This window comes from Scyliorhinus canicula, chromosome 20 (assembly GCF_902713615.1).
Source record: "Scyliorhinus canicula chromosome 20, sScyCan1.1, whole genome shotgun sequence".
Lineage (NCBI taxonomy): Eukaryota > Metazoa > Chordata > Chondrichthyes > Carcharhiniformes > Scyliorhinidae > Scyliorhinus > Scyliorhinus canicula.
In genome coordinates, this window is record NC_052165.1 from 28,328,294 (window position 1) to 28,342,067 (window position 13,774).

The window sequence follows — 13,774 nt, forward strand, 5'->3', positions numbered from 1 at the left end:
AATTTCCCGATGGCGGGGGTGTCCAAAACCAGGGGTCACAGTCCGAGGATATAGGGTAGACTATTTAAGACAGAGATGAGGAGAACTTTCTTCACTCAGAAAGTGGTCAGCTTGAGGAATTAGCTACCACAGAAAGGGGCCTCACGGTAGCATGGTGGTTAGCATCAATGCTTCACAGCTCCAGGGTCCCAGGTTCGATTCCTGGCTGGGTCACTGTCTGTGTGGAGTCTGCACGTCCTCCCCGTGTGTGCGTGGGTTTCCTCCGGGTGCTCCGGTTTCCTCCCACAGTCCAAAGATGTGCGGGTTAGGTGGATTGGCCATGCTAAATTGCCCGTAGTGTAAGGTTAATGGGGGGATTGTTGGGTTATGGGTATACGGGTTACGTGGGTTTAAGTAGGGTGATCATTGTTCGGCACAACATTGAGGGCCGAAGGGCCTGTTCTGTGCTGTACTGTTCTAATTCTAATTCTAATTCTAAAAAGCAGTTGAGGCCAAAACAGTTGTTTTCAAGAGCAGTCAGATATAGCACTTGGGATGAAAGGGATTAAAGGATATGTGGTGGGGGCGGGGAGAGGGAGACGGATCAGGCTATTGAGATTGACGTTTAGCCATCATCATAATGAATGGTGGAGCAGGCTCGAAGGGCCGAACACCTTCCTCCTGCTATTTCCTATGCTTCTATGGTAATAGTGTCTTTATCACTTAGCATTAGGAATAAAAGCTTTGATCCTGCTCGATTGAGGGAGCTAGACATTTGTGCATTCCGCGTGCGCAGAATCATGACTGTCTGAATGAGCGGAGGAGAAATCTGTCCATGTTGCTAACCTCCTGCAAATTTCCTTTATGAGCAGGCAATCCCCATACCAGTACCACATATTTTGCTCTCACCACAAATGTTCATGTCAGAGGAGGTGAGGGTGGCATTAAGTCACCGCCAGAAATCCTATCCAAAGACACAGGCATTGCAAGCAAATGAATGGAGATGGTTAACACTGTTGATTTATGAAAGGCAAAACAATTGACTTAACTTACATTTGACAGCTTCTAAATGGCAAATAATCATTAGCAAACAAAATCCAGACTTTTGCCAGGAACAAACGGACCTCTCAAGGAACACCAAGTCGTGAATCCCAAATTCCTCACATCTCTGTGAGGTAAATTCCCAGATGATATCACTAATAGCATAGGTGCCTGCCTCCTTAACTGTCCCCAGGCTTTGGGAGCGGAGTCAGCATGAGGGAAGACAAAAGTGTCCTGTCCTATCAAATGTTGGTGGTGTCATAGCCCACCACGAATACAGAGGCTAGCATTTAGTATTCAGCTTAAACCGTGTGTAAAAGGCAAGCATAGAATTGGGAAACAAAATTCTCTGTTAATGATTTATAAGGTAATGGAGGCTGAAAAATGGACAGCCAGTCAAAAAATGTTATGTTGCGCTAAACTGTGGCAGAACAAACAATGTAAAGCCAATTAATATTTGTGCATGTCCATTTTATTTACAGTAGTCAATTTTTCAGATTAAAAGACCTCAAACTGGCAAATTCGTAGACTGCGATGGCTTTAATGGTGTGATACCAGAAGCTGTGGAAGAGCAAATAGATTTCGGTGACCATACAGACAAATCACTCAAAATTACTGCACAAACACAAAGGGTAATCAAAATGGTCAGAAAAGCAAATTACTGCGAATGCTGGAATCTGAAACAAAAAGAGAATATACTGGACAATCTCAGCAGGTATGACAGCATCTGTGGAGAGAAAAGGGAGCTAATGTTTCGAGTCGGGATGACTCTTTGTTAAAGCTGACAAAGCTTTCAATCAAAGTGGTCGGTTGGATTCTACTGCAAAGGGATTAAAAATGAGGGAGTGATGTTCCAGCTGTAGAGAGAGTTGCTCTAAATATCACATTCAGATTTGGACATGGCGGATCAGGATGGATAGATTGGTCCCAAAGCACCAGAATTATATTAGGGTTTAAGCTATCAGGCAAGGTTGCATACCCTTCACTTTTATTCCCTTGTAGGTCGAGGGGCGATCTGAATGATATATTCAGTATGCTTGACAGAGAGGACCAATTTCCTCTAGTGGGGAATCCAGGACAAGAGGACATTTTTTCCACACAAAAGGTGATGAAAGTCTGGAACTCTTTCCTCACAAACGCTATGGAAGCTGGTGGGCAACTAAGAATGTCAAGACCGAGATTGATAGATTTTTTTCAGGTAAAGTTGTCGAGCAATATTAAACAAAAATTAATGAATGGAGTTAAAAGCCTGATTCTAACTGGATAGGGGAGAGCAGGATTGAAGGGCTGAAAGGCCTACTCCCACTGCATGATTCTAAGGCAATGATGAAATACTATGTTAAATTCTGTTGTTGAATTTCTGGAATTGTGCTCCCTAGGTATTGATCCTTTAAACTTCGGATGTACACGAAGGCATGACTTTCTGTTCAGAATGTGAGTGCAGCTTCACAAAGTTACCCTGACAAAATTGGCATGAACTATTTTGATTCATCATTACTGACCCCGATCTTTTGCATGGATTTCATTGATTCTTTCTTCACAAGTCTGATGTAACATGCTGAGGGGAGTATGAAGATAAGCATTGTAGCAGAAGATGCACCTGGAGCACAGAAGAAAAAAGACAGAAACAAAATGGCATTAATGTATCACATGTGCCTAATAATAATATACACTGTCAGTCACACAGCGGTACCTGCAAGCTTACCTATAAAACCAAAAATATCTCTAATATTTGGAACGAATATCACAAGAAGGTTGTCTAAAATCAGCAGGATCCCTCCAATTCCAATATGTCGTATCCAGTTGAAAGACCTTTTTGGACATATCAGTTCCTGAATTGAATTTCGGATCTGTAGAGATGAAATATTATTTAAACATTTTCAAACATTTTGAAGCAATGTTATATTGCACCCGCCCCCCTGCTACCTCAGCATACTTAAAATAAAACTGAGTAATAAATAATCCCAACGACTGACCTTGTCAATAGAACTTAGACATTTTATAGTATCCGATTTCTGGTCTTCATGGGCTCATTTTCCGTGTCAGAGCCACATCATGCAAAATTTCCTGAACTAATATTTCAAATTGTTCAAAGGGAACTTTTACTAAAGCTTCAAATCTGGTGGAATTAATAGAGATTTGACCTGATGCTTTCAGCTGATGTGAGCCATTCGAATGGTACTGCAATAGCAACTGCAATCTGAAAGCAACAGCCAATATTCAACAATGTGTTGAAAATGATCACAGTGTGTTAATCCTATTAGTGCTGCAAACACAGGCTACAATAAAAAATTGATGTGTAGGAACAGCACTCTGGGTGTACTTACACCACATGGACTGCAGCAGTTCAAGAAGGTGGCTTACTACCACCTTCTCAAGGGCAATTAGGAATGGGCAATAAATGCTGGCCTGGTCAGCAACACCCAAAACTTAAAAAAAGTAATTTGGTTCCCCGAGCCTATTGTATTATTCAATAAGGTCATGGATGATCAGCGATCTATATAATAATAATAATCTTTATTATTGTCACAAGTAGGCTTATATTAACACTACAACGTAACTACTGTGAAAATCCCCTAGTCGCCACATTCAGGCGCCTCTTCGGGTACACTGAGGGAGTATTCAGAATGTCCAATTCACCTAACAAGCACATCTTTTGAGACTTGTGGGAGGAAAACGGAGCACCCAGAGGAAACCCACACAGACACAGGGAGAACGTGCAGACTCCGCACAGACAGTGACCCAAGCCGGGAATCAAACCTGGGACCCTGGCACTGTGAAATAGTGCTACCGTGCCACCCATGTATACCTGTGTTTTCTCCGCATCCCTTAATACCTTCAGCTAACAATCTATCAATCTCTGTTTTAAGAGTGACAATTGATCTTGCACATTGTTGTTCCAGAAAGAGCATTCCAAGTTTCCACCACATTTCGCATGAAGAAATATTTCCTAATTACATTCTTAAGAGGCCTAGTTCTCGATTTTTAGACTAGGCCCCTTGGTCCTGGACTCCCCATTCACGGAAAACTATGCAACACGTTGTCTCGCATAGGTTTTTCAAGAGACACTGGAAAATTGATTCCCGGCTCGGAACATTTATTCCTAATAAGCATTTGAATATTCAAGTATTATGGTGTATTCTGGTGCTGAAGTTCTGCAGGGTGTACCTTTGAGGGAAAGGGGAAATTATAGTGGCAAAACCGTTTCATTATTCAATGGTTCCTTGGTTCATTTATACTAGAATGGGGTACCGAGAGGTTTGGCAGCATTCCTGACTTTGGATTTATGAGGGTGGAGTTAAAATTGTTTGCAACATGCTGCCTCATAAAGGTAGCTCAAAGGTTAAAACTGTTCATTGGATGAAGTATATGAATTGCACTAAGCTGTATTTGAACCAAGAAATCAAACGGGAAGTTTTGAGTGGTGGGTCAGTTGTAACAAACACATGGAAATATATAGCTCAAAAGTTAAAGTACAACATTAGATGTGGTGTACAGGAAAATATTTCAATGCAATCTGACAAGACATTTTTGTCTGTTGGGGTAAAACTAAAATATCTTCGATTTAAGAATAATTGACGACTGAAAAGTGTCCTTTTCCTGTACACTTGCCAACTCAGAAAAAAGCGGTTTACAAATATTTCGTGAATCCCACAAGGACAGATTGTGTAATATTCACCAACTCTTGATTCAATTTAATAAACCTTTGAATGAAATTACATGTGTGATGATTTAACACCATTGCATGATATTAGTGGTGATTGCCCCTTTAAGGGCAACACAGGATATTAAGGGTCACCTGACCTGGGTGACCAATTGGGACTTAACGTGGGAAATCATCCTGGTGGGGGGGACTTCTCTGAGGTGGAGGCATTTGAAAATTAGCTGCAAAAATGAAACTCTTAAAGATCACTGTATATAAATTTATTTTTGTTCACTAATGAAGTCTCTGAAAGTGCATCATTACAATATTCCTTGACTTGCTATTTTAACAGAAATGCTAACTGGCTTGTTTTAAGTCAGTTAATTCTTTTATTAAAGGAGCAGGCAACAACATTTCATTCTAAATTTATTAAGGAATTATTATGTCAGCATTATTATAATTTCAATGCAATTGTGTTACATCTGCAGACCTTCAAAATTGTCCATCATATTTAAATACAATCAAGAGAGAAAAATGGGATATCATTGAAAACTATGGATGGAAGTATGGAAAAGGAGAACATTGCTGTAGATCAAAAAATTCCCCTTTGTCTCGAATTTTCACAAATGCATTGACGCCTCCCAGTTATATGCTCACCGCTCCTAACAATGACCTGTTTAAATCAACCTGGTCAAAGGTACTGCAACATCCTTTGTGATGATGACCATATTTCAGGACGGCTCATTGACTCTTTAAGATGTTTTATTGCCTCTGCTCCATAGCCCACTTCTATAAGATCGCCTTTATGTATTCTGCCATTACTTGCTCTATTTCAGCTAGCACAGTACCAATAATTGCTCTTCAACTGTTGCCTGGAGTGCCCCAAGTTCCATCCTTTGTTCCCTTCATTTCATTATTTATACATTGCTCTTTGGCCATAATAATTAAGTCATTCAGCAGAATATTCCCACATTTGTTCAGAGTGTCAGGCCCTGACTAAAACCCAGAATGTAGCCCTCCAGTTGCACAGGCAAGTTTTGAGTTCAGATTTTGAACCATTCTGGAAAAATAAATTCAGTGGGTGTGTTTTACACCATCACTGTGGAGGGGCGTGGCCTGATAGAGCCACCAAGGTTGGCTCCACAGAGCTAGGGGCACCCTTTATAAATGGCACCACAATTAGCAAAGAAAGAAAATCCCACCCAGTCTGTCCACATGCCCCATAAACATCGATGGTTCTTCCCCACCACCACCATCAGCATTGATGGCTCTCAATCCCTCACCCACCCCATCATCATCGGGGTTCACACCAATCCCATCACAAACATAAGCATCGGGGCTCTCATCGCCACCACGGACCCTCCCCACATCACAGGCATCAGCATTGGTGGCTCCCCCCCCCCCCAAACAAACATAATCTATACCTCACACCCAGATGAGAGCTCTCAGAGGGTCCTCCCCTGATACAGCCTCTGGCACAGGTTGGCACTACCAGGTTGTTAATGTCCTTCCCCCCCCCCCCCCCCCCTGCCCCGGTGGGCTATGCTTACTTCTGCACCGTGGGTAGGAGGGGTATCGGGGAGGATTCCCTTGACTGATTCACATTTGGCCAAACTGTCGTAAACCTCGGCGATGCGACGTATGATTATTCAATGAGGGAGGGGGGGATCATGTGGGGAGCTCGGTTAAAATGTAAAATGTTAAAATGTATTTAAATGAGCTTCCTGCTCTTTCTGAGCATACTTCATTGGTGAAGGGCGGGCAATATTGGAAAACGTGATCTCGACAGAGCGAATCGCGTATTCCCATTTTTGTGGGATTTTCCGCCTGCGTCATCGCTTCTGCTGATGGCTACGTAGGCTGAAAATGTCCATTTACATGTTGGTATCCTCTCCACCATCATCTCTTTGCTATATACTCAACATCAATTTGTGGATGGGACAGGACCTCCTTTGTGGCGATTGCTTCTCTGTAGCAGCAGGCATCAAGGATGAGAAGACTGAAGTCATCTTATTCAGACCTCGCCAAAAACTTTATAACTTTTCGATTGATTCCACCTACCCCATAGCTTCTTACCCAGCCAAACAAGATGCTGTGCAATCTCAGTATCTTGCCAACACAGTGCTGGATCTGAATTCCCGATCTTATCCGTAAAGTTGCTTATTTCCACTTTTGCAACATCACCCATGTCTGTTTTTACCTTTCTCCCAGTTTAAATCTTGATCCATGCTTTTGTTATCTCTCCCCAACTACTACAGTGATCTCCTCATCAGCCTCCTGAACTCCATCCTTCACACGCTCCAATTTGTCCAAAATAAAATTCACCATCCAAATGCTGAAACTTCCTGCAGCCTTACATCCCAGCCTGTGCCCCCGAATTCTGTTTTGCTGTGCATCTCTCCATTCTGTTCCAAAACCTTTATCTGTAAGATTCCCTTCCCAATCCTCAGCACCTCTTCCCCAACTTTAAAAGCCTTATCAAAAAGCATACTTCTTCAACTGTGCTTCCAGTCATCTCTCCTATCTCTCCCACTGCCGCCTTCTATCTATTAAGGCACTTGGTACATATTGTGTCATTATATAATTAACTTAGAATAGGTATTATGTTTAATTTGGATGGGATTTTCTTTACAAAACCTGCATTACTTCTAAATAAATTCAAGTGGATGGTGTTTTAGAATTGGTTACTCTTGTGAATTATGTGATTTATTTGAGGATATAATCCTTCAGTCAATGAAGAATAGGTGGAACTGAAAGAAAGCTTCAAGTCAATATATGTTTATTCTTTCATCAAAAGTGCATCAATTAAGCAGTGATTTAATCACTGCAATATTTCAACTTCTAAGTTTTTAGTTCAAATACAGCAGGTCACAAAATACCATGCAAGTGGTTTCTCAGGCCTTGTATTCACAATCCTTAAAGGGTATTGAGAACACTATAACACAAACTAATTTACTAGGTCAGTGTAATAATTACTGAGAAAACAACTTACAGAATTTCCACTTGTAAAGAACAGTTGCTAGCTCTTTCACGATAGTAGAAACTATCCTACAGATAATCTTTAAAGTTTTGCATTAAAGGATGGAATAGTAAGCTAGAGAAGCAATCACCACATAGATAAATAATAGTATTTTACCTCTGTTCTTTGCAATGCAACAGACATGCTTTTCGGCACTGGTTACAGGAGTGGGAGGACTGAGCAGGACATTAACCATCCGTTCAGGATAGTCAATTTATTACCAAATTAGGCATTGTCTAGTATTGTAGCCTCATAAACTAACTGAATGAAGACTACCCTAATTCATTTCATTATAGGTACTCCAGATGAACTAAACTCTTCAACTGCAAGACAAGAACACTGGTCAACACCTAGCACATTTTTCAGTCAGAGATTTCCAGGCCAGTTTATGTACAGTTCAGCTGTAACCTTTTCTAAAGTCTCCCATTTCACTTAAATGGAATAAAATGAAGTGACAATCAATCTAGGGAGAACTTGGAAAGATCTTACATAGTTCTTACATAGAATTTACAGTGCAGAAGGAGGCCATTCGGCCCATCTGCTCTTGGAAAGAGCACCCTACCCAAGGTCAACACCTCCACCCTATCCCCATAACCCAGTAACCCCACCTAACACTAAGGGCAATTTTGGACACTAAGGGCAATTTATCATGGCCAATGCACCTAACCTGCACATCTTTGGACTGTGGGAGGAAACCGGAGCACCCGGAGGAAACCCACGCACACACGGGGAGGATGCGCAGACTCCGCACAGACAGTGACCCAAGCCAGAATCGAACCTGGAGCTGTGAAGCAATTATGCTATCCACAATGCTACCATGCTGCCCATGGCTCAACTTGGATCAATCAAGACTCAATGGCAACACTTGGTCTCAGGCCTCAGGGCATTAAGAGCGCAGCAGGAGACAACAAGCTCCAAGTGAGTCATGCTGCAGATACTTTTTGTGATGCAGAGGGGGGGGGGGGGGGATCTTTAAATGTAGCATTTAACTGAGTTGGATCACAGTTAAAAAGCAACTGCTCATCTCCACATAATTTGAAACAAATGGTTCAATGCAGTGCCACACAGCTAGATCAATTGCTTTTTTCTGGCATTTAGAAGGGCTGGAAAGATTGTGTAAATCAAAATGAGCAGAGTAAACGTCAGACAAGACCAGACAAAAAGAAGTAAATGCAAGGCAATGGAAAATTGTACTAACAGGTTGCGAGGCGATTACTGTACTCGATGCCACCTTAAAATGCTTTTCGCTGTAATGTTTCTGAGATACATTAGATTTAAACTCACCCCACATTCTGCCTAGAGTCCTTTATTGGAAGTGCTACCTCTCACTGATAAAGTGCTTAGACCCTATGGCAAAAAGAACTACAACATTGCCTTTGCAAACAATGTGACAGTTGATAATAAAGGAGATTTCTGGCAACAATTAAACTCTGCATGGCCAAACCATAATAATAGTCTGATTCTTCAAACGTTTCGCCTTGTGGTAGTGCTGTCACACAAAATTGGATACATTCATTGTTAAATGTTACACTATGCCCGCAATAAGGCCCTAATCAGATGCTTGTCTTTCCCCATTTTAAACTCAAAGGAATCTGTTTTTGTTCATGCAACAAGGATAATTAAAAACACCAATCTCATTTAATTTGTTTCGTTAAAGGTCATTCAGAATCACGATTAGAAAGTTCATCCAGATGTCTTTCCCATTGGGCTGATCACATTCATTTCTAGGATTACAAATAAATTTGTCAACTAAATTAAAGCAAATTATCTATGAAGGTTAGTTAATCAAAAACACCTCTCTATTTTAATTCAAAGAATATTTGCAGTGAGAAAATGAAATGTTTTTTTCTTCGGGGCACCTCACATCAGCATTAACATTCCCAGGTTAAGCAATCCTTCTGTTAAATTCAAGATCAGAAGAGCATCTACAACTTGAATGAGGAGGAGTTTGCCACTTCTCAAGCTGGCCACACTTATATCCTCAGGGTGATGTTACAGTATGTTTCCAATCTGTACAAGACCACAGTCCATTATGATTCAAACCTATTCCATATCTGTGCCTCCGAGCCATCCAGAGCAACTTCCATCCCATCAGCCTGGACAAGATTTGAATCCAGGATTTGGAGCAGTGTGCTGCTTCTGCCTCACCCCCAAATAAAAATGGTTTCAAAAATATTGCTTCATAATTATGCCAATTTCACCCCTCCCACCTCCTCACATATATTCACTTAATTCACTGGGCAGTAAGTAACTAGGATAGAACAATGCAAGTAGCTGTATGGTTAGCGGGTGCTCGCTCAAAAAGTGATTTACTTTAAGAAGCCAAATAGAGGAAGACTACCAAAGGACTCTCCTAATATACCTTTAGATACCTCCAGGAGCAATGCTTTATATATACTAAACTACTTTGTTCTGCCTGAATGCATTTCGAATAACATTGCCATGCATCATTTATCCTCAAATTATACATCATGCCCTTGAAGGCTTCACCTCTTCAAAACTTTTTTCTGAGCCTTACTGATATTTCTACATAAATGTGCCACATATCACTCCATACTTAACGTACAATTCAAAAGTCATCTTGATTGGAAAGCACATTGGGATATCCTGCTGACATGATGTGGCACTGCAAAGACGCAAGTTCTTTATTTACAATGGACCCTAATTCTAACAAATCTACAACGAGATAAATTATTTGCACTTCAAGAGCAAAGCCAAACATTGCAGATCCTGAAATCAAACATGTTCAGCCTAAGAAAGAGTTGTATCAATAGAAGATTTTCATTGAGCTGCAGTTTGGCAACACCGACATACATTTAAAGTGAGATATACTTCAGCAACTCAGAAAGAAAGGTTCAATTAATTTTGTGAAAGGTGGACTGAGCAGTAAAACTAGTCATCATTATGAAAACCTGCATTGCTAGAACGAGGGACATTGCGCTGCCTGATTTGGCTTACCCGAAATTCCCAAGCTGAAGTGAGCTGGGCTGCAGGCCTAAAGCAGAAAGTTGAGGGTGCCAGCGTGCAAAACACAAGCCACCACTGTGGCTGATCTGGCAAGAAGCGCAAGAAAGAGATTTGAAGAGTCATTGCCCTTCATACCTGTTGGAGCAAACCAGAGTGAGAACGAACATAAACACCTGTCAAGACAGGCACCAAACACCCAGATTCATTCAGTCTAAATCAATATAAAGAGCTTCCTTGTTACTGTTTTCTTTTCCTTAAACAATCAGCAACTGGAAAACAAGCAACAAAAGCAGTCCATTGCCAATGATTTCCATTCATAAAGTGAATGATGCGATTTTATCTAATTTATTTGCTTTAATGCCAAGGAAAATGTTATTCGACATTGCCCCTCATTATCTGCTTAATAACGTTTATAAAAATATGCTTGATGTTATTGTAAATACACTGAAGATCTTATGTGGAGAGAGACCCACTATTCTGGATCTCCTCGCACTCTGGCAACTTAGGTAACATTGTATGAAGGGAGGGGACAATGTGACTCAGAGCTGTACCATTAAGACCAAAATACATAGGAGCTGAAGTCAGCCATTCAGCTCCGCTATTCAATCGTGGCTCATAAATTTCTCATCCCCATTCTCCCGCCTTTTCCCCATAACCCCTGATCTCCTTATTAATCAAGAATGATAAAGCTTGACTCCACTTTCCTGCCTTATCCCCATAACCCTTGATTCCCTTACTGATTAAATACCTATCTCAACCTTGAACATACTTAAAGACCCAGCTTCTACAACACTGTGATAAAGAATTCAATAGATTCACTGCCCTCGGAGGGAAGAAATTCCTCCTAATTACGTCTTAAATATGCGACTTCTTACTCTGAGGTCCTAGACTCTCCCACAAAGGTAAACAACCTCCCAGTATCTACCCTGTCAAGCCCCCTAAGAATCCTATATGTCTCAATAAGGTCACCTCGCATTCTTCTAAACTCCAATGAGTACAGGCCCAACTGTACCAGCCTCTCCTCATTAGAAAATCCCTCTATATCCGAGATCAACTCAGTGAACCTTCTCTGGACTGACTCCAATGCCAGCATATCTTTCCTCAGATAAGGGGACTGAAACTGTTCACAATATTCCAGGTGTCAATGACAGCTACAACTTGGACCATGTTATTGAGGTCTGACCCAGCACTACTTGACCCTAGGAAAACTACTGCTGCTGAAGTAGATAGCACACATAAGTCTTTCAAAGAGTTAACTAGCACTGGACCACCTCCCAAAATGGACTCCATTAAAAGGACCAGTCCTGGAATGCACAGGGACTCCTCCATGTCACCACAAAGTGCTAGAGGCAAGGAAACCCAACACTGACTTAAAAAAACACATTGTCAAGGCATATTTTATAAGGAAAAGCATACAACGGGAGAATACATTGCAAAATTTTCCAGCCCCTAAACCCTCTTTCAACTTTAAACAACAGGTTTTTTTCCAGCAACAAATCTCTTTTAATGTAATTTGAAGAAACATTTTCCACTGTATTTTTATGAAGTAAAATAAAAGAAGAAGGAAACATCTGGTAATGCACAACTTTAGATAGCAGAAAATGACTTTTGTTTATAACAGATCAACTTATTGAACACGTCATTATTTTCTCGTTTAACAGTTTATACAAGTGCATCCAACCTCCTTACTATAGCCTGTAAATTCAGACTTTATTAGATCTTTAGCGGAAGGGATACATGTCAGAATGCTTTTATTGCTTTTGTGTCATGAAAGTATTGTTCCAAATCAAGGTGATTATATTGGTGCCAAAATTGCAAATTATCCATTCCAAGACACTAGGGCGTTGATTTGAACTTCCAGGCAGGAATGAGGCCCAGTGAGTGGCCAGCCCACCCGGCAGCAAGAAGCAGCTACTGAGCTAAAATTGAACAGCTCGGACGGAGGAAGTCAGTCATCAAGGGTGCAATCCCTGGCACAACGTGAGTAGATTGATGAGATTCTGGAGAGAGGTTGCAGTCAGGGAGTGGGGGAAAGCCCGGGGCAGAGGCGGCCTACGGTTACGGTTTCACTGTGGGGCCTGGAAGAGTGAAAATTCTTCCCTGACAGTCAATATAACATTTCAAGGTCAGGGATAGACAACCAATTACAAAACATAGTTTCCTTCACTTTGAAGCATGCCAAACTGTATTTTCCATTCACTATTCCAATTATTTTCATTATAGCCCTTTGAGCCATAGCTACAATTAACTTTGTTACAATTGCACAAATCTGTTTCTGGTTGAAACGAGACATATGGGCAGCACGGTAGCATGGTGGTTAGCATAAATGCTTACAGCTCCAGGGTCCCAGGTTCGATTCCCGGCTGGGTCACTCTCTGTGCGGAGTCTGCACGTCCTCCCCGTGTGTGCGTGGGTTTCCTCCGGGTGCTCCGGTTTCCTCCCACAGTCCAAAGATGTGCGGGTTAGGTGGATTGGCCATGCTAAATTGCCCGTAGTGTCCTAAAAAGTAAGGTTAAGCGGGGGTTGTTGGGTTACGGGTATAGGGTGGCTACGTGGGTTTGAGTAGGGTGATCATTGCTCGGCACAACATCGAGGGCCGAAGGGCCTGTTCTGTGCTGTACTGTTCTCTGTTCTATATACCGTCCCAAACTGGGTTTAATTTTAACTGAGATCTCATGAGTGAAAGACAAGCGAAGTTGCCACAATTGTTTTAGATACTCAAGTCTTGATGTGTTTTGATGTGCACTTTGAACGAATCGATCAACTTTAACTCCCCTCACAATCATTCTGGGGAATTAAAATTTTGACAAGCTGGGCACCATGGTGTTGAATGTGATAGCTGGTGATGAGTGGGAAATGTGAATTTTTCCTTGAAATGCTAAATATGGAGAATATTTTCAAAAGTAACAACAGAAAAAGCAGCCACTTGTGTTTGAACGTTTGGGATCATCGTGAGTCATGTGTTTACTTACCGGGAACAGGACAATGGGCACAGTCAATGTCACGGCAACCAGCACAGCCAGACGAACACTCAACAGCAAAGTGTCAAACCTGTACACTTTTGTAAAGGTATGAAGCAATTCCGCTTCAACTTGTCCTGTGAGTGGGGGAAAGGAAAATAAAAC

The 13,774-nt window shown here is 41.5% G+C and overlaps 1 protein-coding gene across 1 annotated transcript in view; it reads right to left on the reverse strand.

The window, feature by feature from the left end:
• Nucleotides 1–13,774, reverse strand: part of slc38a4 (solute carrier family 38 member 4) — a 35,810-nt gene that overhangs the window by 3,961 nt on the left and 18,075 nt on the right. Inside the window, exons 12-14 of the mRNA XM_038780060.1 lie at nucleotides 13,622–13,746; nucleotides 2,726–2,870; nucleotides 2,523–2,620 (exon numbers count right to left, since the gene is read on the reverse strand). Coding sequence (XP_038635988.1) covers nucleotides 2,523–2,620; nucleotides 2,726–2,870; nucleotides 13,622–13,746 — 368 coding nt within the window. The remainder of the gene's footprint in view (nucleotides 1–2,522; nucleotides 2,621–2,725; nucleotides 2,871–13,621; nucleotides 13,747–13,774) is intronic.